The sequence below is a fragment of the Macaca mulatta genome, chromosome 11 (genome assembly GCF_049350105.2).
Source record: "Macaca mulatta isolate MMU2019108-1 chromosome 11, T2T-MMU8v2.0, whole genome shotgun sequence".
NCBI lineage: Eukaryota > Metazoa > Chordata > Mammalia > Primates > Cercopithecidae > Macaca > Macaca mulatta.
Genome location: NC_133416.1, coordinates 133,915,915 through 133,943,902, shown reverse-complemented (window position 1 = coordinate 133,943,902; position 27,988 = coordinate 133,915,915). Strand labels below are relative to the sequence as shown.

At 42.7% G+C, this 27,988-nt stretch overlaps 1 protein-coding gene across 1 annotated transcript; it reads right to left on the bottom strand.

The window, feature by feature from the left end:
* Positions 1–16: 16 nt before the first annotated feature.
* On the bottom strand, positions 17–24,440 carry LOC106992490 (uncharacterized). Its single transcript, XM_077953111.1, is given in 6 exon segments — positions 17–247; positions 5,133–5,213; positions 5,215–5,331; positions 15,665–15,747; positions 19,026–19,088; positions 24,320–24,440. Coding segments are annotated over 6 exon segments (579 nt in total). The 3' UTR covers positions 17–133.
* Between the last annotated feature and the right edge of the window lie 3,548 nt (positions 24,441–27,988).

Below are 27,988 nucleotides of genomic sequence, written 5' to 3'. Positions count from 1 at the left end.
ACATTCTATGGTGTGCTCATAAAAACCCTGCTTTGGAATCTCACTTTGGCATTATTTGATACCTGTTTTCAGGGTCTGTACCTTTCTGGGCTTTTGACCCCGAACCTGACTGTAAGATGCTGAAGAGCAGACACTACACCTTTACATTTCTTGCAGGCCCACAATGCATCCTCAAAGTGAACACATGCAAAAAGTCGGCACCAGGGATGTGCTGAATCGGGAGGAGGTACTGCTCAGCGGATGAGACCTAGGCATGGAGATCAAACAAATCGAGGTGAGATTTCTTCTGTGCCTCTTACTATCTGTGAGACTTTAAGCAAGACCTTGTCTCTTTAAGCGTCAGTGTCTACACTGACAGAATGCATGTCAAAAAATCAATATTTATCTCCTGAATTCAATCAAATCAATAGAAAAAATAAATAGATAAATATTGTCTAAACAAATAATAGCATTCTCTAATCCTGATTTTCTCCAAATGACTATTTCATCTTCAGTTACACCCTCTGACTTCCAGAGCATGGATTTTCTTCCAGAAAAATTTCCCTTTAAAGCCTGCCTCACATCACTTCTAATAGCGCTTTCTTCCCCTTTGCATTTTCTGAGTATTCTCTTAATCTGAGGTTCTCTATCAAGTTTTGTCGTCTAATTTCTATACTTTAGAACATTCTGTACTCATCCAGTGGACATTCCTATGAGGACAATTTAGAGAACTGGATATCTATGAACTTTTTTTTCCAGCAAGCCACAGATCTATACTTAATAAGTATGATAGTGCCTTAAAAATACACAATTTTGTACACATTTACCTCAAGGCTTGACATTTGGGTCCTTGTTAGAAATACATATGCTTTCTACTAATACTTTTTAAACTATCCAAGCAGATAACAACACACCCAGAACACAAACAGCAAAATGTTTGCAAGATAATTGGTGTAAAATGCCAGGAACACTTACGCATCTCTTTCTTGGTTTGCAGGCTCCTCTCTGAAAAAAAGAGTCCAAATGGCTGATGTGCCACGGAGAAGAAATCTCTACAAGTTGCAGCATAAATTAATGTGACATGGACCTTGCAATAGAGAAGTCAATTCTTAAAATTAGAAATCAATTTCTGACCCAGGAAAATGAGTTGGAACCAGGTAGTAACCAAGTATCTCTATGGAGTATTCTTTCTAAGACAGGTGGGTGAGGTTTGTAAATCTTTCAGGCTAATTAAACCAGTTAATTTAATGCAAAACACAGCTTTTTGTTTTAAGATTTTTTTTTTCCATTGAGAATCTTTTAGCAGTTGGTGATTGTCTCTGAGACTTTAACATCCTTCTACTTTTATCTGCTTTATTTATAATATTTGTATACTCCCCAGTATTGCTCTTTTGGGGGCAGATAAAGGGGCAGGTGAATGGCTGGGCTCGTAAGCACAAAAATGACATCCATTCTATATCTACATTTATGTCTCTTCTATGCATTCATATCTATCTATCTGTCTATCTATCTATCTATCTATCTATCTATCTATCTATCTATCTATCTTCTATCATCTATCATCTATCATCTATCAATTTACCTGCCTATCTCTCCTATATCTGTCTTCTATATCTACATTCATACCTTTTCTATATTTATACCTTCATTCATATTTGTGTTTGTGTATTCTACAGATATATCTACTTTATATATTTTACATCTGTATCTAAATCTGTATTTCTCCATCTATGTAAGTTTTTCGGTTCTCCACTTTAAAAATCCTGTTATGTCCTCCGTGGTGGACAGAGCCAAAAAAGGATTTTGGAGCCAAAAAAACAAAAAAACAAAAAAACAAAAAACATGCTTTCAAATGTGGTTTGCTCGTAAATATAGAAATAGTGCAGTTTCACCACTTCAAAACTTACCTGCTGGGCATTTTTTCCACCTCTGAGGAGGGGGTTTGACTGGCAGTGAAATTGATGGCTAAAGAATTTAAAATGTTTCTCATAATTCTTCTTGAGGAGAGATCTCACCTTAAATCCTGCTGAGTTGATCAGTGTGTTTGCATTATTGGGATATTAGAGTTTAAAGTCGCATCTGTTGTAGCAGCTCCCTGGTATGAACTTCCTCAGAAGGGAAGTAGAAGCTGAGCTTAAAAAGAAATTCCATCACCTCGAAGTAAGGCCACATTCGAGGTGTCTTTCAATGCTACTGATGCATCACACCACTTGTCTATTTTATCTCTAGCTAGAGAGAGACAGATAGGTATCTATATCCATAAATTATCTATCTATCTATCTATCTATCTATCTATCTATCTATCTATCTATCCCTCCATCCCTGTCCATCTGTTCATGCAACTGTGCATACATCTATCTATCTATCTATCTATCTATCTATCTATCTATCTATCTATCTATCTATGTATCTATCTGTCAATGCCTACCTATACATCTATCTATCTACCTACCTACCTACATACCTACCTATACATCTATCTACCTATACATCTCTCTATCTACCTGCCTACCTATATACCTGTCTATGTATGTATGTATGTATCTATCTGCCTTCCTACCTATTCATCTCTCTATCTATTTACCTATCTACCTACATATCATCTGTCTGTCTGTCTTTCTGTCTGTCTATCTATCTACCTGCCTACCTACCAACCTATATATCTATATATCTATCTGACTATCTAGTTGAGAAACTGGGCAGGCAAAGTGGTTAATTTAAAGCATAAATTAAATCATGTTGTTCTTGTGCTTAAAAGCAACATGACTTCCCGTTTTGCTTAGAATGAAATCGAAACTCTCCACCACGATGGGCCGGGCCTGTGTGACAGCTCCTGCTTCTGCTGTCCACTTCGTGCCCTTCTCCTTCGTCCATCCCTACAGCCACAATGGGTTTCTCTCTGCACATCCAGTAACAGAGAACTTTTAGTCGGCATCAGACCTCTTTGACAAGGTGACAGTTTAACTAAAGGAATCCTGCATGAAAAGAATCTGGCCCTGCAGCAACAGGGCAAAGGTTTTTCAGCCTTCGAGAGCAGCTGGTGGAAAGGTCCTGAGGGGTAAGGAGCCCAGCAGGCATTGCAATGCCCGTTGCAACCTCAGATCATTCTGCTTAGTGCTCTCCAAACACTCATCGCTATCTGAAATGATCTGGATGATTTGTTTGTTGTCTGCCCCACTCATACAAGCTCAATGAAGGAGGAGACTCTGTCTTGTCTGTGTCATTGCCCAGGATCCTCAACCTAAACTCCTGCATATGACACACTAAGTGCTCACTGAATGTCTGGAGAATAAAGAGCTGCATGATTCTTTCTTTTTCTTTCTTTCTTTCTTTCTTTCTTTCTTTCTTTCTTTCTTTCTTTCTTTCTTTCTTTTCTCTTTCTTTCTTTCCTTCTTTCTTTCCTTCTTTCCTTCTTTCTTTCCTTCTTTCCTTCTTTCCTTCCTTCCTTCCTTCTTTCCTTCCTTCCTTCCTTCTTTCTCCTTCCTTCCTTCCCTCCCTCCCTTCCACCTTTCTTTCCTTCTTTCTTTCTTTTCTTTGTTTCTTCTTTCTCTTTCTTCTTTCTTCTTTCTTTCTCTTTCTTTTCTTTCTTTCCTTCCTTCCTTTCTTTTTTCCTTCTTTCTCATTCCTTCCCTCCCTCCCTCCCTCTCTCTCTCTTTCTTTCTCTTTCTCTTTCTTTCTTTCTTTCTTTCTTTCTTTCTTTCTTTCTTTCTTTCTTTCTTTCTTTCTTTCTTTCTTTCTTTCTTCTTTCCTCTTTCTCTTTCTCCCTTTCTCTTGAGACAGGGTCTCACTCTATTGCTCAGGCTAGAGTACGGTGGCATGATCATGGCCCTCTGCAACCTCCACCTCCTGGGTTCAAGCAATTCTTCCACCTCAGCCTCCCAAGTAGCTGGAACCATAGGTGCATGCCACCATGCCCAGCTAATTTTTGTAGCTTTTGTAGATATGGGTTCTCACCATGTTGCCCAGGCTGGTCTCAAACTCCTGGGCTCATGTGATCCGCCTTCCTCGGCCTCCCAAAATGCTGGGATTACAGGTGAGAGCCACTGAGCCCAGTGGGGCTTGCATCTTTCTATGCACAGATTTTCCAAATTCAACCTAGGTAAACTCATGGCTGCTCTCCATCTGCGTGTTCCCCACCTATTGCTGGTTTCTTTGCAGAATCCCTTCTCTTGTTGCCTCTTGTCTCTACCCTGGAGAACCAGGTTTACCTCTTAGCTATTACACAGCCTCACCTCACTTCCAGAAGTAACTAGAACCCTTTGAACACCTGGTTGGTATCTCTATTAGCTGCATTTGCTTACAGAACTTACTTGTCTGGGTTAGAATTCTTTTTTTTTTTCACTTTCTGCATAACTTTGGGCAAGGTGCTCACTTTCTGTAGTACTGTTTTCTCACCTATACAAATAGAGAGCATAATAGCACTTACCCCATAATGTTGTTAGGAGGATTAAGTGAGTTAATACATAGTCTACCCAGAGAACTGCAGGCCGATGTCATGGTGGCCCACAAGCAGACCCAAAAAGGACCCTTGAAGCTTAAAAGCATCGCAGAGCTCAGCATCACCAAGCAGAAGAAGAAAAAGAAAGACCAAGACAAGGTGAAACTCAAGGAAGTGATGGAATGAGCAAAAAGATTAAGGAGCAGAAGCAGTGTGGCCAGGACAAGTGGTCCCCAGCCCAGGTGGCCTTCAAGAATCCGCAGAACAAATGGAGAGGATCCTGAAGAAAGCATCCAAAACCTCCAGGCAGAGCGTGGAACTCCAGCTGACACCTGCTGCACACACTCCAGGAGCATGACGAGGTTCCGGCAGCCAGCTGGACGATGTGGCCTCTGCCCTGGGGATGGAGCAGCAGCTTTGGGAAGCAGGAGTCCACATTGGAGTTATGTCTGTTTCCTTTGGTATTTTCTAGAAACATTGCTTTGCATGCACCCTCGAATCTCCTCCTGCGACAGTGCTTCTCAGAGCTGGGCACCCTCATTCTGGAACTTGATTAAAGTGAAACAGTCCTCTTACTCAGTTTAGGTTTCTTGGTGGCACACAGAAAGTACACCTTTTCGTGTAAATGGGAAGTTTTCAAAGCTTCTCCAGAAGTAAAGGCCACTTTTGTGTCCATGTCTTGTAAAAACGTTTTTACCCTCAAGCTGTGTCTCACCCTCTGAGGCCAGCCAGCTGTCTTCGTCGGGATGAGATGAACTGCAGAGGATGAGGGGCTAATGCCAGCGTGACCTGCAGGGTGCAGACTCCTGTGAGACCCAATGTAGGTGCCCTTCCAAGCGTCCTCCAGCTATTCCCTGCAGGCCCCAGGAAAGCCACTTGCAGCTTTGTGGTCCTCCAACGGCCTCCTCGGCCACCTGGCCAGTGAGACAGTGCAGCCTGATAGAAAAGCAGCCATCTAAGGCAGGGATGGACCATGTGCTTCGTCCCTTTCTGGGTTTGTCCCCCTAGATCCACCTTCCAAAAACTACTAATGGCCATTGCCCATTGATTGCCACTTTTCTTTGTAATGAAGCTCAGACATGGGCTGCCTTGGCCCTCAGCTCAGAACCCCAAGGAGCCTCTTGAGTTTACTCAGAGTTGACAGATCACACGGGGCTCTTTGGCATCCCTGTGCCCTAAGGACACCTCAGGGGTGACACGACCAGGACAGAGCCCCAGCACAGACAGACATGGGTGCAGTCAAATGGTAGAGCCCAGGTACCAGTGCTGGAGGGCCAGGAGGGCCTGTGTGTGCCACGTGAGGGTCCACCTGCATGTGCTATTGGGAAAAATGGTATCTTTGGGGAGAAATAGCCTCTGTTAATGTAGATATTTAAAGAATAACAAAGGCAGAAGAGAAAACACAAGTGTGGAGTTTGGAGTTGTCCGCAAACTGTAGAATAAAGCAAAAACTAGTTATTAAAAAGTGAGCTCATATAGACAAATAAGTTAGAAAATTGATGTATTATCATAGCTTGATAGATATTTGCTTTTAATATTATAATTGTAAAAATCATAGTCCTTTGAATCATCAGTCTGTATAATCGTCACTCTCATCAGACTAAAATACATTTTAGTACAAATGAAGGGATGGCATTTCATTTATTTTAGAATATTTTCACAGAAGATTTCATACATCTGGCAAAATGTAATTATATGTTAAATACATATCTCATTTCCACATTTAGTTTATATGAGGAAAATTATTTGAGGTCAAAATTCCTCTTGAAATTCCTTTAAATCAACTGTAAATTATAGAGTATGCATGTATTTGTATATATAATCCTTTTAAGTAATAACTATGCCTCTCAAAGTGTTGAAAGTCACTGAGTTAGACCAAACATTTAATGAAAGAGAAAACAACACACAGATAGGTAAGAAGCTGTCCAGTCCTTATCATGAATCCGGCATACTGGAGAAGCCACACGTGTTCCTTCTTGCCTGCAGGGTTGACTCCATTGGGTTCCACTGCTGACCTCAGCAGACAATCCTAGATGATCTTGTTGTGAAGATTAAGGAGATCATAGACAACACCTTGCTAAGGATTGAGTTTTAATGCTGGTGCTTTAATTATCCTTTCATGCTACAAAACCATGTGAGGCAAGGTATTAACATCTAAGTTTTTTTTAAAGCATCAAGAATTCCAAAATCAGGTACAAAATCAAAAGGCAGATTTTCAAACAAAGCCTTTGAAAAGTGGTTCTTTAATGCTTAAAGGATCTCACCCTTTTCTAGAACAGAGAAGTGTCAAGAGAAGTAAGCAAGAAAAAATGTCTTTGGACAGAGCTTGGTGAAAAGACATCTTTGTGTTTAAAGGCAATCTTGAAACTCATGGGCACTGTGGTCTGGGATCTGAGTCCTGCTTAGAATGTGTGAGGCTCAGAAAGGGCTGTTTCCTGTTGGATATCAGAGCTGGGAGGTGCTTCTAATCCTACAAGGGACCTGGGCTCTCAGAAGGCACTGGAGGAACGAAGCTTCATGTCCTGTGCACCAGAAATGGGTAAGTCCTGAGCTGACTGTGACATTTGGCATTTATTGTCCAAAGAGAGATGTGTTTGAATATGAGCATGTTTGCTATTGATAATTACGCATAAAAAATAGACAAGGCTGGGAGTTAAGCCAGGCAATCAGAGCTCTGTGGTCCTCTAGCCATGCTGAGAACCGGACTGGAGCCATTGAAAGGGCACCCTTGGAGGGCAATGCGGCCTGGGCAGAGTCAGAGTGGGGTGGATGAACAAAGAAAAGCAGTTGTGGAGGTTCAGGAGGGATCTGCAGAAGCACACTATGCATAGCTCAGGGGCATCGCCATCTGAGTGCCCGACAGGGTACCTTCCAGGAGCTCGGAGAATGAATCAGACTGAAACTTCCAGCAGACCAGAGACCTCAAGCCAGCTGAGACAGTATGTCACAATCTCTCGTATCTCGTTTGTGTCCTTTCTTCCCTTTCCTTCCCCTTCCCCTCCCCAACCCTGGAAAGATTAGAAACCCTGGAAAGAAGAGAGGGGAGAGAGAAGAGCAATTTTTCCCACCATTTCCCACCTAAGTCTTCCAGCTTGAGCTGGGAAAGGAAATAATTTAATGTAGAATTGTATTTGAAATTTTCCGTGATATTTTGAATCGATTATTCTAATTTAGACTGTTTGCAACTTTTAGGGGAACACGGGACTACTACTGACCCTAAGAGAGGGGGTGGAAAGTCCTGGGCTAGCTGAAATTTTCATCCATTTACAGGAAGGATTAACTCATTGGAGAAAATTTAAGGGCTCAGGGAGACAGAATAATTGCATTTTAATGATATCCCATAAAGTGCATCTTCAGTGTACCTATTACTAGTGATTTTCTTGTGTTTCCATTCCTCCTATTAACCAATACTTACAAAATACTGTGTGAATCACTTTCTTTAAAAAATACAACTATGATATGACTTCAGCTTACTGAACACATGTTGTTTAAAGTTCAAAGCATTCGTGTAAATGCTTTCATTCATCTAATTCCTCTTTACAATAAAAACATAATCCCTCTGGCTTATTACACAGAAAATCCCCCTTAAAACATTTTGAAGATATTAAGAAGTCTGATGTATATTAATGTCTCCCTCAGCTTCCTACAAGTCAGTTTCAAATACTTTTTACATTTTACTTTCAGGCTTCAGATTGTGACAAGGGGGTCAACTTGGTGAATAGAAAATTACCCTGCATTGAAAAGACTGCTGCTGGATCCACATCGTAGGTTCAGCTTTTATGAGCAGTGGGGCTCAGGGGAGGAGAGATTTAGTAAATACATGATCTGGAGGCAGTATAAAGAAAATAGTAATAAAGAACAATGCCTTGAAGATTGTTAACACTGAAAGTTGTTGGCTGAGTTTTATCCTATCATTTAGGATTTTTCTTTTTCATCTTAAGGACAGAATTGCAGCAGGAACCAACCAAGAGCAGAAGTTGTCTGGAGCTGTTTCTGGGAGGCTGGGTGTTGGGGGTGGAGGTGGGGAAGGCAGGGACCTGAGTCCCAAGGACTAGAACGAAGCCAGTGCCTTCCTCTTCCTTCCTGCTGATCTCAGCTTGTCTGGTCTTGGTTTAGACTCCTCTGTTCCCACAGCAAAGTCTTCTCCACAAGGTTAAACGGCACCCATCTCTCTCTCCAGCCTTTGTCTCTGGTGGCAAGGCTTTCACTCCAATTTTAAACTTTAAAAATCTAGAGAGAGTCTCAGGCCTGGACCGGTTTCCATGCCTATCCCGAATCTATCCTGGGGGAATAGGCAGCTAAGACTGTCCAGGTTGGGCCAGGTTCCTCCATGGGGTCAGAGGAAGGATGGGGTGCACGCTGCTGTAAAAACTAAAGTAGAGGTTCCTCTTCAAAGAGACTTTCCTCCCCATCTAACTAGGAATAAATAGTAACTTCTCTTAGAAGCAAACTTTATTCAAAGATCTGTGCTAACATTCTTAAATATCTGCCAGCCGTAATAAAGAAATCAGTGTACTTTACGTTCTTAGCTCCCACAATTTAGCCTAAATATTTCCCCTGGCATACTTACACTGGACCAAGCAAGCATTAGGTCGTAGCCTGTTCCTCTGCCTTATTTGGAGGTGTTTTTACCTTTCTCAGCATTCCACAAGTTACTTCCGCCCTCCTTTGTTCTCCTCTGCCTTTGCCTCTTTTAAAAAGTTCTAAGTTACTAGCCAATCGGGACAAACACAGAATGTGAGGTCCCGTTCCAGCCAATGGAAAATGGACACAGCAGCAGGGTGGACGCGTCAGGTTATAAATGACGCTGTCTCCTGTGTTCAGTGTCCTCTCGTGGCAAAATTGCTGGCGAGTATACTCTTTCTGCAGAAAGTAAGAAAACAGTCTTGCTAAGAAAATTCTATTTATGTTCAAATGCTACTTCTTTGCAACATCAGGAAACAAGCATTTCTAACACTGCCAAGAAAAAAGAGGAAAAAGCCTTGGAGTAGGATCAAACAGAAAGTTGGAGAATATTAGATGTCAATGTAAGTCCACTCAATAAGCCTCTGAGTTTCTACCAGAGGCAGGCAGATACTGCTGATTGCTAAGGATCCAAGGACAAGAAGGGAATGTGCATACCCCTTGCAGATGGCACCCATTCACTATGAGGAACAGAGCTGTCACCCAACCATCAGAGCACACTGTGAGGAGCTAGCGTAGACATGTTAGAAAGCAGCATTGTGGCAGCTCTCAGAAGGGGTTAGTGGTCTCTGCCCTGGGCAGGTAGGCACCAACGACATCCTAAGATTCTTGATTGAGGCCTTGTAAGATGAGTAACAGTATCCCAAAGACAACAGTAGGAGTGGCTTCCAGACAAGGCATGGAATGGCATGGCCACAGGCAGTACCTGAATGGTACCAAATTTTGGGATTCAAAGGAGTAACTAGGAAAATAGAAGAGTCACACCTACTCATGGATAAATGGGCAGGTGTTAGCACGGAGGGTACTGCCACCACGCTAAAGAGCTGGCAACTTGTTTCTGAGCATGGTTAAAAGATAAGCTGGTGAGACGACTATCATGAAGAATAGTAACAGGGCCTCATAACTGTGGGCTCTGGATAGGCACCGTGCTTTGTGTGTTTCACCCTGCGAATAGGTGCTGTTCTAGTTCTTTATTTTATTTATTTATTTTTGAGACGGAGTCTCACTCTGTCACCCAGGCTGGAGTGCAATGGTGCAATCTCAGCTCATGGCAACCTCCACCTCCCTGGTTCAAGCAATTCTCCTGCCTCAGCCTCCGGAGTAGCTGGGACTACAGGCACAAGCCACCACGCCCGGCTAATTTTTGTATTTTTAGTAGAGACAGGGTTTCATCATGTTAGGCAGGATGGTCTCAATCTATCAACCTTGTGATCCGCCCATCTCAGCCTCTCAAAGTGCTGGGATTACAGGCGTGAGCCACCGAGCCTGGCCGGTGCTGCTCTAGTTCTTAAAACCAGGCTTAGAAGATCTGTATGCTTTATCCAGGATCCCTCAGACAGTAAATGGCAGATCTGGAAAGTCACTGCACTACACTACACAGCCTCTTGAGAAAGGCAGTGCATGTGGCAAACGGAATATAGAGAAATACTGAAAATGAGGCATTATTACTTTCAAGCCAATGTCAGAAACAAATAACTAACATACTGGACATTTTAGAATATGTGAGCTCACAATTTGCCCTGTGAAACTCATCAGCATTATTCTCAACTCCTCAAATGTCCATTTGAGTGGGGTGAATTGCAGTTGTATTTGTTTTACTATGATTTCTGTGAACCATGTTTTGAATTTCAACATTTCTTCATCAGAGAATAACCAACAATGATTTCAGGGAAAGAACAAGTTCCACTTTCTTACTAAAACTGGCTATTTCTTTTTTATTTATTTATTCATTTATTTTTATTTATTCATTTATTTTTCTGTTACCCAGTCTGTGATCTCAGCTCACTGCAACCTCCACCTCCCGGGTTCAAGTGATTCTCCTGCTCTAGCCTCCTAAGTAGCTGGGACTACAGGCATGCACCACCACACCTGGCTATTTTTTTCTTTTTCTTTTTCTTTTTTTTTGTATTTTTAGTAGAGACTGGATTTCAACATGTTGGCTAGGCTGGTCTCAAACTCCCAACCTCAGGCGATCCCCACAGCCTGAGGCCTCCCAAAGTGCTGGGATTACAGGCGTGAGGCACCATGCAGGTCAAGAGCTGGCTATTTCTTAAAGCATGCATATGTATGTAATAACAGTTCATATTCATGGAGCACCTGTTCCATGCTGAGCTCGTTAGAGGTGGTCTGCATCTGAATTGCTAATTAGCTGCCAAGGACTTAAGTGCGGTTGCACAGAAAAGGATTAACGTACACACACAAAAAACAGTTCCCGATTATGACTGAGCATTGTGGCCGGCCTTGAAGAGAGCAGGAAAAGAAAAAAGAAGAAAAAGAAAATGGGAGAAAGGGTACACCAGGATGAAATAAGCCAGCTAAATAAGCCACCTTAATAATCAGAAGTTGACTTCTGGAATCCATTTTCAATGTTAATTATTGATATTTTGAGTGCTGGGATTACAGGCGTGAGCCATCGCACTCCGCCGGTGTAGCTATTTTGAGATTTTTTTTTTTTTCACGATGGTAACCAAAGAGGAAAAATGTCTAAGTGCTAGCTTGACAGCATGGAGATTTTTTAAGGGTCGTCTTAGTTGTCTGACTTCTGAATTTTAAATATTTATGGAAGCATTAATAAGAAATCCGTCTTTGCTGCTGACGTTAATGGCAATGCCTGATCCTAAGGCATGGAGTTCACCTCGGCCTTAGAACCCCAAAGAAAAATTCCATTTGTCTCTGGAATAAGAGGCACAATTATAGGGAGGAAAAAAAAATGCCTGCCTGACTCCAGAAATTCTTTCCATGGAGAACTTTCCTGATTAACTTTCTAAACAAGCTTCACTGCAGATGTTCTGGGTATCTCTGTATCCATTTCTTACACGTGTTTTCTGAGATGTGCTAATTTTTGAGAAAACACTCTCCTCCCTACCTTCTCTTTTCTCTTAACTATATGGTATATATAACCCATGCCTTTGGAAGAATCGATTTTATGCTTTGTGAAGCCTTCAAGACAGGATATTGGTGAAAAATCAGCCAGCAGAGGAGGTGGAGAGGATGTATTAGTCTCTTCTCATGCTGCTAATAAAGACATACCCAAGACTGGGTAATTTTTAAAGAAAAAGAGGATAATGGACTCACAGTTCCACGTGGCTGGGGAGGCCTCACAATCATGGCAGAAGGCGAAAGGCATGTCTTACATGGCAGCAGGCAAGAGAAAGCATGTGCAGGGGAACCCCCCTTTATAAAACTCTCTCTATAGATCTCATGAGACTTATTCACTGTCACAAGAACGAGAGTTTCTGGGCCAGAGTGAATGCTTTCATCTACCTCAACCTTTTGCTTTAGTAATACACACAGGAGGCTGGAGAAATGGAGTACTGTCACTCAACTTACTGTTTTCAGCTTCTTAAATTTTTTCCCAGGTTCTTCTCCTTAATTCCTACAGTTCCAAAATAGATGTGGGCCAAAGATGATATTTACAGCTAAGCTGCTCAGGTGCCTCAGTGAAAAGAATGAAAACTCTCTTACCTCTCCCCACAGGGCCAGCCTATTTGTAGGTATAGAGTCTTGGCTGTCTAAGCAATGCTAAAGGAAAATATCTTGGGCCTTTTCAAGCTGGGAACTCCTTAAGGCAAACCTGCCTCCCATTCTATTCAAAGTCACCCCTCTGCTCACAGAAATAGATGCATATCTGATTGCCTCCTTTGGAAAAACTTCTCAGAAACCCAAAAGAATGCAACCATTTGTCTCTCACCTACCTGTGACCTGAAAGCTCTCAGTGGGGGAGGGGGAAGCTTGCTTTGAGTTGTCTCTGTCTTTCTGGATGGATCTAATGTACTTCTTACATATGTTGATTGACAGCTCATGTCTCCCTAAAATGTGTAAAACCAAGCTGTGCCCGGACCACCTTGGGTACAGGTCATCAGGGCCTCCTGAGGCTGTCACCAGCGTGTCTTCAACCTTGGCAAAATAAACTGTGTAAATTAACTGAGACCTGTCTCAGATTTTCTGGGTTCACAGAAATTTTACACAAAAGGAAAAAAGAAGTTTCCTTTAGTAAAAATCCTTGTTAAAACATCTCCCATTGCATCTTAAGGCTGCATATTTTCCTTCCTATCATGTCGGTGAAAGTTTCTGACGGCCCACATCCATCTGAGAGACAGGACTAGCTGGATTTCCTAGGCCGACTAAGAATCCCTAAGCCTAGCTGGGAAGGTGACCCTTCCACCTTTAAACACGGGGCTTACAACTTAGCTCACACCCGACCAATCAGATAGTAAAGAGACTTTGAAACTAGGCCTCATAAAATTTAGAAACTAGGCCCCATATAGAAAAAATTAACACCAGGTGGCTCTGGATAGGGTCCCACCCTGCCTCGATAGGGTCCCACCCCGATAGGGTCCCACCCTGCCGATTCCGGGAAACAACCTCATGGGGTCCCACCCTGCCAATTCCGGGGGTCCCACCCTGCCTCGAAGTTCCCGGAATCAGCAACTCCAAGAAAAAACCTCATAAGGTCCTGCTCTAACCAATTAGAACAAGACACCTTGCTCAGGCCATAGCTAGACCCAATTACCACGCGCCTAAAGCTTTGTTTGAATTTCGCGCCTTAAGCTGTGTTTGAACTTGTGTTTGCCTATATAAACAACCTGTAACAAGCACTCGGGGTCCCAGGGCCAACTTAGAGCTTGGGACCCTAGCGCGCTAGTAATAAATAACTCTCTGCTGTGAATTTCGTGTCGGTGATCCTTCGTGGCGACCCCTGCCCAGGAGGGAATCGACAGTTCGGTTCCAACAACTTCACTAAAATGCGAATTAGGCAAAAACAGGAGGTAAAGAAATAGCCAATTGTCTACTGCCTGAGAGCACAGCAGGAGGGACAATGATCCGGACATAAACCCAGGCATTCCAGCTGGCAACCGCGACCCCCTTGGGGTCCCCTCCCTTTGTATGGGAGCTCTGTTTTCACTCTATTAAATCTTGCAACTGCACTTTTCTGGTCTGTGTTTGTTATGGCTCGAACGGAGCTTTTGCTCGCTGTCCACCACTGCTGCTGGCCGCCATTGCATAGCCGCGGCTGACTTCCACCCCTCTGGATCCAGCAGGGTGTCCGCTGTGTTCCTGATCCAGCGAGGTGCCCATTGCCGCTCCCAGTCAGGGTAAAGGCTCGCCATTGTTCCCGCACGGCCAAGTGCCCGGGTTCGTCCTAATCGAACTAAACACTAGTTAGTGGGTTTCATGGTTCTCTTCCATGACCCACGGCTTCTCATAGAGCTGTAACACTCACTGCACGGCCCAAGATTCCATTCCTTGGAATCTGTGAGGCCAAGAACCCCAGGTCAGAGAACACAAGGCTTGCCGCCATCTTGGAAGTGGCCGCCACCATGTTGGGAGCTCTGGGAACAAGGACCCCCCAGTAACACGTTCATCCTTGAATGAGAAAATGTCTGGTCCAGCTTGGTATTGTAATGTAAACATGGTGGGTGCATTTCTTTTCCTTGAATTCCTTCACCATTTACCCAAATTTTCATTCTAACTTTCTCAAATGGAGCATAGTCAAAGCCAATGTCCAGTAACCAAGCAACCTGAGGGATGGAGAAGGATGGGGCTGCCGGTGGTCTGGGTAAGGAAGTTGCTCTGTTGCTTTGTCTTCTCTGTGTTTGGGGTTTCCACTGCTATAGGGAGCAGCCGTCGGAATCTGGATTTTGGTCTGGTCTGGCGTCCATGCTGACAGCTCACACGGCCAAGTTCAGCCCCTTTCGTTATTTCTTTCTGACCCAGTAGAGAGACGGCTGGCCATTCTTGGCTGGCCCCTGCTGTAGGTCCTGGGGGACCTGCCTGGGACCTCCCATCACTGGTGTTTTATAAGCTGATCATCTTTGAATGAAAAGGGCTCCTCAGTGATGTGAGACACACCTGCCTGGTGGGCTGCCCTCTCCGTGTGCCTCCTCTCATTCACAGTCAAACACAGCGGTGGGTTGGGCCAGGTTCTCTGTACCAGCTGATGCTCCTTAGGGTGCAGGTTTCTGGAAGCCCTGCTCAATCTGCTTTCAACAAAGCAGAAGAATTCACTGATGAATAGAACTACGAAGCCCAAGAGTAGAACTGACAGACTAGACTCAGGGGCCGGAATAATGAATCCAGTCTCTTTCTCCTTCTCTGTGTCTTTGGTAAATGTTAGATTTCATTTTCAGATTCCACTCACCATCTCAGGCTTCTATGATCCATATATTACTGATACCTGAGGAAAAAATGTAGTATCTTTATCTGATAATTTCTTAGGAGACCCAGAACTCACACATAATCAGCTCCACCTCTTGAAAATTCATAATAATCAGCTCAACCTATTCAAAATCCCAACACTTAACTGTGGCCACCATGTTCAGAGGGATGGAGTGAAGAGGACTGGAGAAGCCCCAGTCATGTGCCTCCTGGTTCCTAATGACAGCAGCAGGGAAGACGGTGGGTTTTTGATGCTCTAATTGGTCAGAAGGAAAAACCTCATTAAAATTCCCAGGTAATAAAAATAACTAAATATAAAGAAAATTTGGTTCTGTGAGCCCAACAAATGAGTTGGGACATGAACAACATCAATAACAATTGTCTGCCCTGATAGCCACTAATTACCTCTGGGTGAGGCAGGACCGTTTTGCCAGAAGAGGTTCTGCGTCTTGTGGCTGTGGATGGCTCTCTATTCTTGTTACCAGCCCGTGAAAATGATACAGCTCCGATTCGTGGAGGAACACCAGGTTCTTCATCTCAAGTCAAATTAGAAAAAAACGACACAGACTCACGTGGAGTAGTTTTAAGGAGCAGAGAGGTTCATAGGCAAGAAGGAAGGGAGAAGACAAAAGGAAGAAGCTCCTCTGTTCAGAGACAGACAGGGGGGTCTCCAAAGCCAAAAGAGGAAACCCCAAGTGGGATGGATACCCGCCAGGTATATGTAGAGGCTGGAGGAGGTGGTATCTGATTTGCTTAGGAGATTGATTTGACCACGTACGTCATTTACGTGGCGCTGGAAAACACTGATGCTCCCACCCTAGTCTTTTAATATGCAAATGCAGGCCGCCATGATGTTCCACACACTCGGGGATGGGTGGGGTGGCCACGTTGCCAGGAACACGTGGGGCAAGGGCTAGAAGGCAGAGGGATTCCCCATGTTTGGGTGGACCTAGTTTCTAATGGATGGTATTTGCATATCAAAGGTTGCCTGTTTGGCTGTAAGAGCTGCGGCTTTCCAGCTAGACAAGAAACGTCTTTAAAAATGAAAATTTCCCAAGGACCCCTTTTTCTCTCTTTAAAAATGAAAATTTCCCAAGGACCCCTTTTTCTCTCTATTTGCCTAAAGTAATTTCTTTTTTTTTTTTTTTTTTTTTGAGACGGAGTCTGGCTGTGTGGCCCAGGCTGGAGTGCAGTGACCGGATCTCAGCTCACTGCAAGCCCCGCCTCCCGGGTTTAGGCCATTCTCCTGCCTCAGCCTCCGGAGTAGCTGGGACTACAGGCGCCCGCCACCTCGCCCGGCTAGTTTTTTGTATTTTTTTAGTAGAGACGGGGTTTCACCGTGTTAGCCAGGATGGTCTTGATCTCCTGACCTCGTGATCCGCCCGTCTTGGCCTCCCAAAGTGCTGGGATTACAGGCGTGAGCCACCGCGCCCGGCCTGCCTAAAGTAATTTCTTGAAAACTCCTACCACAAAAGCATCCTCCTTCTTTAAATATTCCTTTGTTTATTTTACTAGGGGGAAAGAGCTAGTGTTGACACTATCGTTCAATTTAAAGACCTAACTGAAATTACTCGATTTTACATAAATTCTCAGAATAGGTATCAAATTCCCTGGGTCCATAATCCACATAAAAAGAGAGATTAGGGTGTTCAGGGCCTTTCTTAATATGCAAAACTAAAATTCTGGATGCTACTAATAAGATAGTCCCTTCTTTTTCAGACTGTCAGAAACATTACAGCCAAACAAAGATTCTGGTTTACTTTTCTCAAGGAAAGTGGAACTGATGTTAGAATTGCGAGGAGATTTAGACATCATCAGAAAACAATTCACGTCATGATGTTGGAAATCTCTTTTCTTCTTTAGTTCTGTCGATGTGATATAAAAGAGTATATATTTTATTTAAATTTCCATCTTTATCCAGTTACAACTGATAAATAAAATTGTAGACAATTAAGGTGTACAATATGATGTTTGGATATACATATACATTGTGGAGTAATTACAACAATCGAGCTGTTTAACATATCCCATCTCACATAATTACCATTGTGTGTGTGTGTGTGTGTGTATGTGTTTAGTGAGAGCATTTAATATTTCAATCCTTAGCAAATTTCTAGTCTATAATACAGCATTATTACCTATGGTCACAATGCAGTACATAGATCTCCAGAACTTACTTATCCTGCATAAGTGAGATTTTGCACCCTTTGACTAATATCTCCCTATTTTCCTCTCCCTGCAGCCCCTGGCAACCATCCTTATACTCTCTGCTTTTATGAAGGTAATTAGTTTTAATTCACCTCCTAGGGGTAGCAGTTTCAGTAATCAAACACTCACATTCCTGCATTGATTAGCAAATGCCTAATCAGAAAGTGCACACTCCAGAAGTTCTCACTAAAGCCTGTCAGCTGTCATTTTCTATGTCTGCTCAACACTGGAGGTCTCACTAGCTAGTGTAATTTGTCTAGAAGTGCTTTTTCCTTGGAAAGTTTAGTGGTGTGTTCTCTAGCAACATGGATGTAGAAAATGGGCTTTCATTGACGAGAAAGGCAGATGGAATAAACTGAATCAGTCACTCTCCACACCTGCAAAACAAGGTCTCACGGTCTCATAAGCCACATACTCTGTACTTGTAGGGAGTACACATGAAGTCAAATGCCTAAACCACACTCCATCCAGTCACTGAGATGGCAAATTCTGGTTGCCAGATGCCAACTGTGACAGATTTCTTCTTTTAGAACGTTGTCATAGCTGTCTCATGGGGCTCTTTTAGGGCATGTGTTAGGGACTGAATTGTGTTCCCCAGGACTCATGTGTTGAAGTCTTTGTTTTGTTGTTGTTGTTTGAGATGGAGTTTTGCTCTGTTGCCCAGGCTGGAGTGCAGCAAGGTGGTCTCCCTTCATTGGAACCTCCACCTCCCAGGTTCAAGTGAGTCTCTGGCCTTAGCCTCCCAAGTAGCTAGGATTGCAGGCATGTGTCGCCACACCCAGCTAATTTTTGTATTTTTAGTAGAAACGGGGTTTCACTATGTTGGCCAGGCTGGTCTCGAACTCCTGACCTCAGGTGATCCACCTGCCTTGGCCTCCCAAAATGCTGGGATTAGAGACGTGAGCCACCAGGCCAAGCCTCATGTTTTGAAGTCTGAACCTCCAATGTGGCTGTACTTGGATATAGGGCCTTTAAAGGACTAATGAAGATTAACTGAGGTCGTAAAAATTGAGCCTAATCCAGTTTGATTTGTGTTCCTAGGAGAAGAGGAAGAGACATGAGAGATGTGCACACTGAAAAAAGACCAAGCAGGGACACTGCGAAGGCAGCATCTGCACGCCAAGGAGAGGGACCTCAGAAGAAACTGAGCCAGCCAGCACCACACCTTCGTCTTTGACCTCCAGCCTCCACAACTGTGAGAAATACCTTTCTGTTGTTTAATCCATCCAGGCTGTGTCATTTTGTTATTGCAACCTGAGAGACCATCACAGAATGTGTGGTTGGATCACTTACAAGGATACAGGATCTGGGTATCGTACAGTTTACAGAATGTATGGACCGCTATGTTCCTGATCGATAATACGTGTTAATTATCAAATACGTGTATGGCAGAATTTGTCCTAACGCTTTGTTTCCTCTTAATCTGATTGTGAAGTTGGAGAAAAGGCTGATCCCTTGCCCAGCTCAAACTCTGACAACTATGTAATATTATTTCAAAAATGGTTGCTCATGACCCGAAGGGCTGAGGCTACTTCATGGCATTTGCTCTTTGACTCACCTGGACAATCTCTAGAAATACACCTGAAGTCGCCTGATGAAGTGCCCAATATTTCCCGTTGCTCTAGGTATTTTTAGAATGGAAATGAGATGATAATGAAGCCTGAGGTCTTCTGGAAGTCATTTGGTTGGCTTTCTTGGCTCTAACCAGTTTCAGCTGGTCTGGTTACCAAGGGAACATTTTATTGCAGGCATCCTTAAAGAGTAACAGAGTTAGGATTGGGTAGAAATTCAGTTTTGTCATGTAGGCATTACACTAGGTAACACTAACACCAGGGAAGAGATAGTACCCTTCTCACGAGTGGGTCTCTGTCACCAAGGAGGTGGTGGGGTGGAGCTCTGCCTGCCAACCAAACCTTACATCAAGACTTTATTCTCTTCTTATGCTCTAGAATTTCACAGTAGTATTGGAGATAGGACATTTCCTGAAAGACAGATGGAAAACTGTAACAGGTTGCTATTGATCCACTGCATACAAACAGCTTGCGTGTCTGCAAATTATTCTGGTTGACTTGTGTCCAGTCCTGGTCATATAAGGCCTTCAAAGTCTCACCGGTTCATTGTGGAAACACAGACATTTAAAAACAGCCCATGCCGGCTAGGCACAGTGGCTCTGTAATCCCAGCACTTTGGGAGGCCAAGGCAGGTGGATCACTTGAGGTCAGGGGTTTGAGACCAGCCTAGCTAACATGGTGAAACCCCATTTTTATAAAAAATAAAAATTAGCCGGGCGTGGTGGTGGGCGCCTGTAATCCCAGCTACTCAGGAGGCTGAGGCGTGAGAATCACTAAAACCTAGGAGGTAGAGATTGCAATGAGCCGAGATCATGCCATTGCACTCCAGCCTGGGTGTCAGAGCGAGACCCTGTCTCAGAACAGAAACAAAAATGACAACGAAAAAACCTCCCATGTTCTTAGGCTCTGGCTCTGTCCAGGACATCGGCTGTCCATAGAACAACCTGAGGGCTAGTTCCCAGCCACTAATTCCAGAGGTTTCCAGAGGGTTTTATTCCCTCCCTCTCTGAACACTGCAGTCCTTCAGGGTTTCAAGTAGTCATGGTTTCCCAAAGTCTCGGTTGAAACATGAAACACAACATTTGACCAAAAAAAAAAAAAAAAAAGGAAAAAAGCCCCTATCCTAATGCAACAGTGACCCCAAAACAATTCAGCAAGTGCATCAGGCCTCAGAGAACCATTTGTTAAATCAACTCTTTCAGCTTCTGCCAACAGCCAGTCTCTCCATAAGTCTCAGGCACAATTCCCAGTGGGAGGCAAATGAAGCGTGTCTGTATGTCTGCTGTCCTCCCTCCCACACACCCTCTCCACTCCCTTCCTCGATAGGTCACAATCAAAGCACCCATGCAAACTTAGTGATTCTTTATAATTTCTTATCCATTGAGTCTCTCATGCTCTGCTTTATCAGTTTTCCATGACCATGAGACACTCGCAGAATAAGCTGGCGCTTGGGACAACTGCAGATGAAAAACAGATCATTGGAGGTTGTGATCTAGCAAGGAAGATTAGGTTTATACATAGAAATGTTAGAAAAGCAGGAGCCTAAGAGAGCCAGGTGTCACCATTTTAAAATTAACTCCATCTTTAAACTTGCAACACACATTCCTTGCCGATCATGACTTGCCATGAATCCCTTTCTGTGTGAGGCCAAGGAACCCGCTCTTGAGGTCTGGATCATAGGGACCCCTTTTTCCAGCAACAAAAACATTGACAATATAAAAATAAAGAACATGTTTATCTGTGATATTGATATCTATATCCATAAGTATATCTACCTCAAATCTGTCTCTTTATCTAGTTATCTAACTATATGTCTATCTGTATCTAATTTCTAACATGTTGTTGTAGGAGGTCATAACAGAACCTATTATAAAGTGACAGTCTCTTGCTTCTATTTTCTATTACTTCCCATTCAGTTGAGGTAAAAGTCTTTTTGGAGGACCCTCCCCAACACGCGCCGGAACAGTTACTCCAGCACAGCCGCTCCAGCCTGGATCTCATTTTTGCTTCTCCTGGACTTCTCGCTGTGCAGATGTTACACTCACGCTCTCCGCTGGCCTCCTGCTCCTGCTCTGAAAGTGAGCAGTTGTCTCTCTGGGTGGCATGTGAAGTCAAAGTTGGATATCTTGACAGTGCCCTGGTATTCCCACTGCAGGACGGTGGCCTCTTCTGTTAGCGGTGACAGTTCTTACAGAACAATGCCTGGAGAGATGACAACTTAGAGCAATTTCATCGGCTTTCCCCTTGACAACTCAGCTCCCACACTACAGCGGGTGAGGCAGTGTTTAGGAATAACAAAGCAAAATCGTGAAGCCAGGACTTCCTTGAGTTTCCTTTCTCACTAGATTTTAATTATTATTATTATTATTATTATTTTGAGATGGTGTTTCACTGTAGTCACCCAGGCTGGAGTGCAATGGCGGGATCTCAGCTCACCGCGACCTCTGCCTCCCGGGTCCATACTATTCTCCTGCCTCAGCCTCCCGAGTAGCTGGGATTACAGGCACGCACCACTATGCCCAGCTCATTTTTGTATTTTTAGTAGAGACAGGGTTTCACCATGTTGGCCAGGCTGGTCTCGAACTCCTGACCTCAGGTGCCTTGACCTCCTGAAGTGCTGAGATTACAGTTGTGACCCACGGTGCCCAGCCTTTCACTAGATTTTGGAAAATGTCATAGAATGATTCAGGGTTCCAGATTCAATTTACTATAAGGTGAAATAAGTGGGCTGGTTAGCAAGTGGCTGGCTTTTCTTTGGTATGAGGATAAAAAGAAGGTGGCTACTTTCTATGGCTTTCCAAACAGTCTCCGTTTCACTTAGTTCAAAAACACATAATGTTCATATAACAAAGAAATGATACATATTTGAGGTGATGATATGCTAAGTTGCCAATTGGATCATTCTGCCATGTATACAGGTATCAAAACATCACATTGTATGCCATAAATATATACAATGACTATTTGTGAATTTAAAATCAAACTATAAAAATTACATTACACTAATGTTCTAAGATGACTTCTGAGACATTTAGCATGTGTTGAGTACTTATACTAAGTCTCTCACTGCTTCTAGTCATTGAAGAGGTTTACACTATAAGCAAACATAATTATTATCATATTCATTTTACAGATCAAGAAACTAAAGTGCAGAAATAAATATTTGTCCAAATCTGCACAAGAGTGAGTTTCGACATAGGGCTAGCACCCAGGGATATCTAGTTTTCAAGGCCCACCCTCTTACGTAGTACACTGCCCTGCCCTCCACTCACTGCAGTTAGGATTCAGGAGCAATAACTGGACCCATTCAAGCCAGTTTACATCTTTACAGAAAATTCCGCCCATTTTGATTAGTGAAGATTCACACCTTTAGCTATGATGTGGCTCCCAGAATTCCTCCAAGTTAGAGTATAAACAGAGCTAGACATAGTTCAGATAGTTGTGTCGCACCAAAAACAATTTTTAAAGAATACAGAATCGATCAATCCAGTAGAAAATGACACGGTTTTCATTAGGCTAAAAGTAATTAAGTCAATGCAACTCTTAAGCCCCATGGGTGGGAACTTTTGGTTCATAAAAAGTGTTTAGTTCGGATCTGAGCTGAAACAACTTTCAATCTCATCTGCAAGTAGAAAGATGGCAACGGCTCCTTTACACACCAATAAAATTAGAACAAATACGTATAGGCAACTAGGACAATCCTGGAATATTCTGGGCACCAAATAAATATCATGGATGCATCTTATGCAGCCAGACAGGATGGCCCAATAATCAGACATCCGAAGGCTCCTAGATGTGGATCCTCTGAATTCACTCTGCAATGTGAAATCCTGTTATTCTTGGCAACAGATCGTGCTTTCTGAAAAAGTGTGTCCTAACTGAGATAACAATGAAATTTTCGGTTTAAAGACACCTCAGATGACCGTGTTCTGGAGTCAGTGTTCCCATCAATGGATCTGAAGGCATTCTAAAGCTCCTAGAAATAATAAATGGCGTCTGAAATTGTTTCAAGATGAATCATCCTGGGAAGACTTTGAAGGTTCATCTGAAATTGTGCATAGCAACCCGGAAAAGCTGTGCTTTGCCCAGCTAAAGTGTGGTCCCTGCAAGTCATCACCTGGGCCAGGTAAGCTGCTAGGCCACCCAGAGAAGAAAAATACAGAGCAGCCTATGGGCAGATTTTCTTACCCAAGGCCAGTTTAGACAGAGGAGTCACTTGAATAATTGTCTGCTTCGTTCTTTCTTCAAGCCCAGAGGATACTTACTTTTGTAATATTCACTTACTCCTCACATAGCCATATTTTTCTCACTTAACTCCATCTCTTCTTCTCTTTAAGGCCTGGTAGAAAATGGGCAAATTTTATAAAATGAGGCAGAAGTGCCTCTAACATTGCCCATATGTGGGAAGATGAAATCTAGGAAAGAGAGCTTAGAAGGAGAGAGTCACGGTACCCATTGGGGTTCCTCAATGAGAACATTGCAGAAGGTGTAAACTGGTGGGCTCAAGGCTGAATACAGCCTATAGGTATGTTTTCTTGGCCTACGCATCATTGCTTTTAAAATTGGTTTTCAACAGTCAAAGTTCAGGGGGTTTTATAGCAGGGTCCTGGATTTCAGGCTACTCTTAAAAGTTTAGAAGATGGGCAATGCTGGGCCTGTGTTTCTGCATAGCAGCAAAGGCCAGGAGCAGAGTAGCAGCTGCTTGCATTAGAGGCAGCATTAGATCTTCAGGACACCACAGTCCCCACCACTCCCAGTTGCCTTAGCCTGGTTTCTGACACTCATTTATGTCACTTGTGAGGCTGCTATGGGCACTGGAGTTTGTGCCCCCCGTTTTAATACCTTTGGAAAACATTAATAAAAAACACATTTCCACAAATAGACTGGGCACTATGGCAGATATGCAAAAATTAATCAGACCTATATCCTGCCCCCATATAAAAGTAAAGTGTGGAAGAGCATGTACAGTATGTTTCTATTTGGGCAAAAAAAAAAAAAAACCCAAAAAACCCACATCTTCTCTCTCTATAAGCAATCAAATGCACAGTGCATAAATCCCAAAGATCTCTTAGCATTGGATGCAGTAGATATATCTACACGATTTGAATTTTTTAATCAAATGCTTATATTAATTTTTAAATAAGAGATCTAGTTGTTATGATAGTTTCCAGAGACGGTTATCATAAATATTGTTCCTCTTTCTACGCACATTACACTCAAACCATCAAGAAAGGGAGTCAATTTCTCTTCCCCTTGTATCTGGGCTAGCGCTGTAACTTACCTTGAACAAGAGACGGTGGTAACGGGTCACTATGATGATTCCAGTCACAGTCTATAAGAGGTCCAACAGCTTTTGCTTTCTCTCTGGGGAAAGCCAGGCACCGTGTAGAAACTCGAGCCATTCTGTGGCTGCCATGCCATGAGGAAGCTCACACAAGTCATGTGGATAGGGATGACCCAAGTAACCCGGCTGCCAGTGACCACGGAGGCCTGAGGTGTGTGATCCCAGTTGAGCCACCACGATTTGTGACATCCCAGCCAAGGATCCAAACACCGTGGAGCAGAGAAAGCCCCTCTTGTCCTAGCTTGTCTGCACTCCTGCTGCAAAAGTGGTGAGCAAATAAATGATTGCTTTAAGCTCCTAATTTGGAGTTGTTTATTATGTTGTGATAGATCCTTGAAACAATAATGAAGCAAACATTTTGCATTCGAGAACTCAAACAGTAGAAAAGGGGTGTGCACAAGACAAGCTGGACACGTAGAATCGTATCGTCTTTCTGACTGAGAAATATTGCAGATGCAATATAATGCATCTGTCATCAAAGGGCAGCTCAGGTAGGTCCAAGTTGAGCTTATCAGCCTGTATTCAGTTGTGAGCCATTGAAGGTTATAGCAGGAGTGTCTCTCATGCTTCATTGTGAACTCTCTAAGACAAAACAACCCCTCTGCACTTTAGTTTCCACACAAATGGGTAATATTGCTATCTCACCCTTCAAAAGGCTTATTGAGAAAATGAAATAGTGTAACTGTGGCTGAAAATGTTTTGTAACTTGGGAAGGGCATACAGATCTGGTGAGTTACTAGAGCAGAGTTAAAGAAAAACAACATTCAGGTACTGACTTCAAGGGAAGCCAGTTCATGAAAGGCAATGTAAAGTAGGAGGTAAGACTGTGGACACAGTGGCCTGGTTAAGACCTTGGTTCTGTGACTTATGCACTGTTTGCCTTGCAGCAGGGTGCTTGGAAACTCTGTGTCTTTTATTGCTCATGGTGAATGAGAATTGTAAGACGCACATTACGGGGGCATTTTGTAGTATTAATGAGTTAACATGTAAATATGCTTAAAACAGTGCTTAGCACACACTGAGAGCTCAATAAATATGAGCCATTTATTTTATTATCATTGCTACTATAATTAGGACTTAGAACATCTTCATAGTTCTAATATAGTTCTGTTTCTACACCATACAGTTAATTCATAACATTTCGGGTGTGATGCTGCATTTCATCCTACCATTATCTTTATGATAAAGTGTCACCGAAATTCTCACTAGTCAGCCACCTATTTCTGCTTGAACTTTTTCTGAGATAGAAATTTCTATCTCAGCGAAGCCTCCAATTTTTTAGTTTATTTGCTTGAGATAAATACATAGGAGAGAAAGTATTGAGGTAACTGGTATGTTCACTTCTAAGGCAATTGTCAAATCACCCTCCATAAAGCCTACAGTAATTTTTTGACCTCCTAGTAATCCTGCTAGGTGCATACTTCAACATTTTCTGCCAACAATGAAAACACAACCTTTAAAAATATTTTTCAGTTTGATCAGTGAAAAAAAGTAATTTGTAATTTTATTTTGATTCTTTTTGTTACTAATGCTGTTGATTTATTTCTCAAATGTTTAATTTTCACATTTTCTTTTATTACTGCTGACTTGCTTTTTCAGGCTTTTCATGTATGATCTGTCTATCGAGTTGCTTTATTATAACTAGATGTTTTTGCTGTTATTCTGTCTTACGATTGCATGCGTATATGTGTGTTTGTGTGTGACTGTTGTGCAAGGCAGTGTTTCAACTTTGTTTTTCATTATTGACCTCTCTTACGCTGAGGAGACTTTTAAGACTATTTCCTAATCATTTCCCTCCCTCCATGAAATGTTTATGCTACAGACATATTGCATATCTGTTTATATACTGCATCCAGGCTTGTATTATTTTGTGCTCCCTACCAACCCCACCAGCAAATTTTGCCCCTGTAAGGATGCTGCCTCTGCTATTGAGACTGCATGGCGTTGAAGACAGAAAGGGCATTTTGAGCAGAGAACTTCATTTCTGCCTGATCCCTGCGTGTCTGGGGGAGACAGTGCATCAGAGCCCCACTGTCCACGGGTTGTTTATTGTGTCTGTCTTCCTTTGTGTTTTTTTTTCTGTTTGTTTGTTGTCAGTGAATCCTCTCCTGATCACATTGAATCCTGTTGGTTCCTCAATAAGCTAAACATAGAGTTACCACATGGCCCAGCAATTCCACTCCTAGGTATGTACCCCCAAAAATGAAAAACAGGGTTTCAAACAAAACTCTTATGGCCCATCAGTCTTGCAGCTTTCTTCCTCTCTTTTGAGTAAGGGATTGTTCCTGGGACCCTGGGCTCTGTAGACTCCTTGAGAAAATACTGGTAGTCCCAACTGCATTTGCATAGTTTTTTTCCCTAGTTTTCTACGTTAATGATGCTCTCACAAATACCACAAATATTATTGTGCCTGTATGTTTTATTACTTTTGATTTTGTTTGTTTTTGGTGTTTTCTGTTTGTTGTTTTTTTGTTTGTTTGTTTTTGCCAGGCTCTCAGTGATGGGGCTGGGGAAGCCCAGGAGAAGGGGGCTGAACTGTGTGCGTGACAGAACGAGATATCCTGCAATGAGAAGCTGCAGGATCTGGATACACAGGTGAGCAGGGCTAGAGTGTGACCATCTATCACGATCCAGGGACTGGCAGAGAAAACGCATTCAGTGCTTTAGAGGATGGGTAGTTGCTGTAGCCTTTTCTGCTGGGTGGGCAGGAAAATATAAACTCAAGAAACAATGGTCAGAGAAAAGCCCCAGAGGGTGAATGAATGTATTCTTCTTCACTGAGTACAGTAAATCCGGATTTAAGATGCAAGCCAGGCCATTGTGGGAACCCAAGATCAAATGCATTGTTTCATTAGACAAGATATGAGTATCAAAAGACTTTCCTGTACATTTGAGAGATTTCATTCAACACCCATTAAATAAAGACAAAGTTGGCTGAGAGGGTAGATGACAATAATGACCACCTCTATCAATGGAAATTAAATGGTCTTTGATTTACTAATCTTTTTCTCATGTATCTAAAATCTAATTTCATTGGGAAAACTAAGTTAAAACTACTTTAATTCTACCTAAATAAACTAAACTAAAATACAAATGAATTTATAGATAAAATATAAGTCCTGGGGGGACAAAGAATAACACAGTTACTTATTTTAGAAAGTTCCCTGCTTATTTCTGAGTGTTGAGTGGGGAAACATACCAAAGCTTAGGCACACAAAACCTGCTTTAGGATTAAAAGTTTCCTTGAAAAAGTTCAGAATTTTATTCTTAACCATTAATTATATAACAAAAGCAAATCAATTTAACCTCTTTAAGAAGCACAGAATAAGATAATTGCCAATGCCATGAGGAACCTTCCAGAGCAGTTCTGCCCCTTTGGAGGAAGCCAAGAAGGACTCCATTAATCATCACAGAGGCACTTGGACCGAGGGAGCATAAAAGAGATTGGGCAAGGTTAGAACTTGCAAGGCCTTGTGGTCTATGGTGGGGGACTCGAAGTTGACCCTGTATTGTGTGAGATGTCATTGGAGAGTTCCCAGCATGGAAGCAATATGACTGGTTACTCCTGGCCTCAGTTTCCCCATCTGTAAAATAAAAGACTATGGT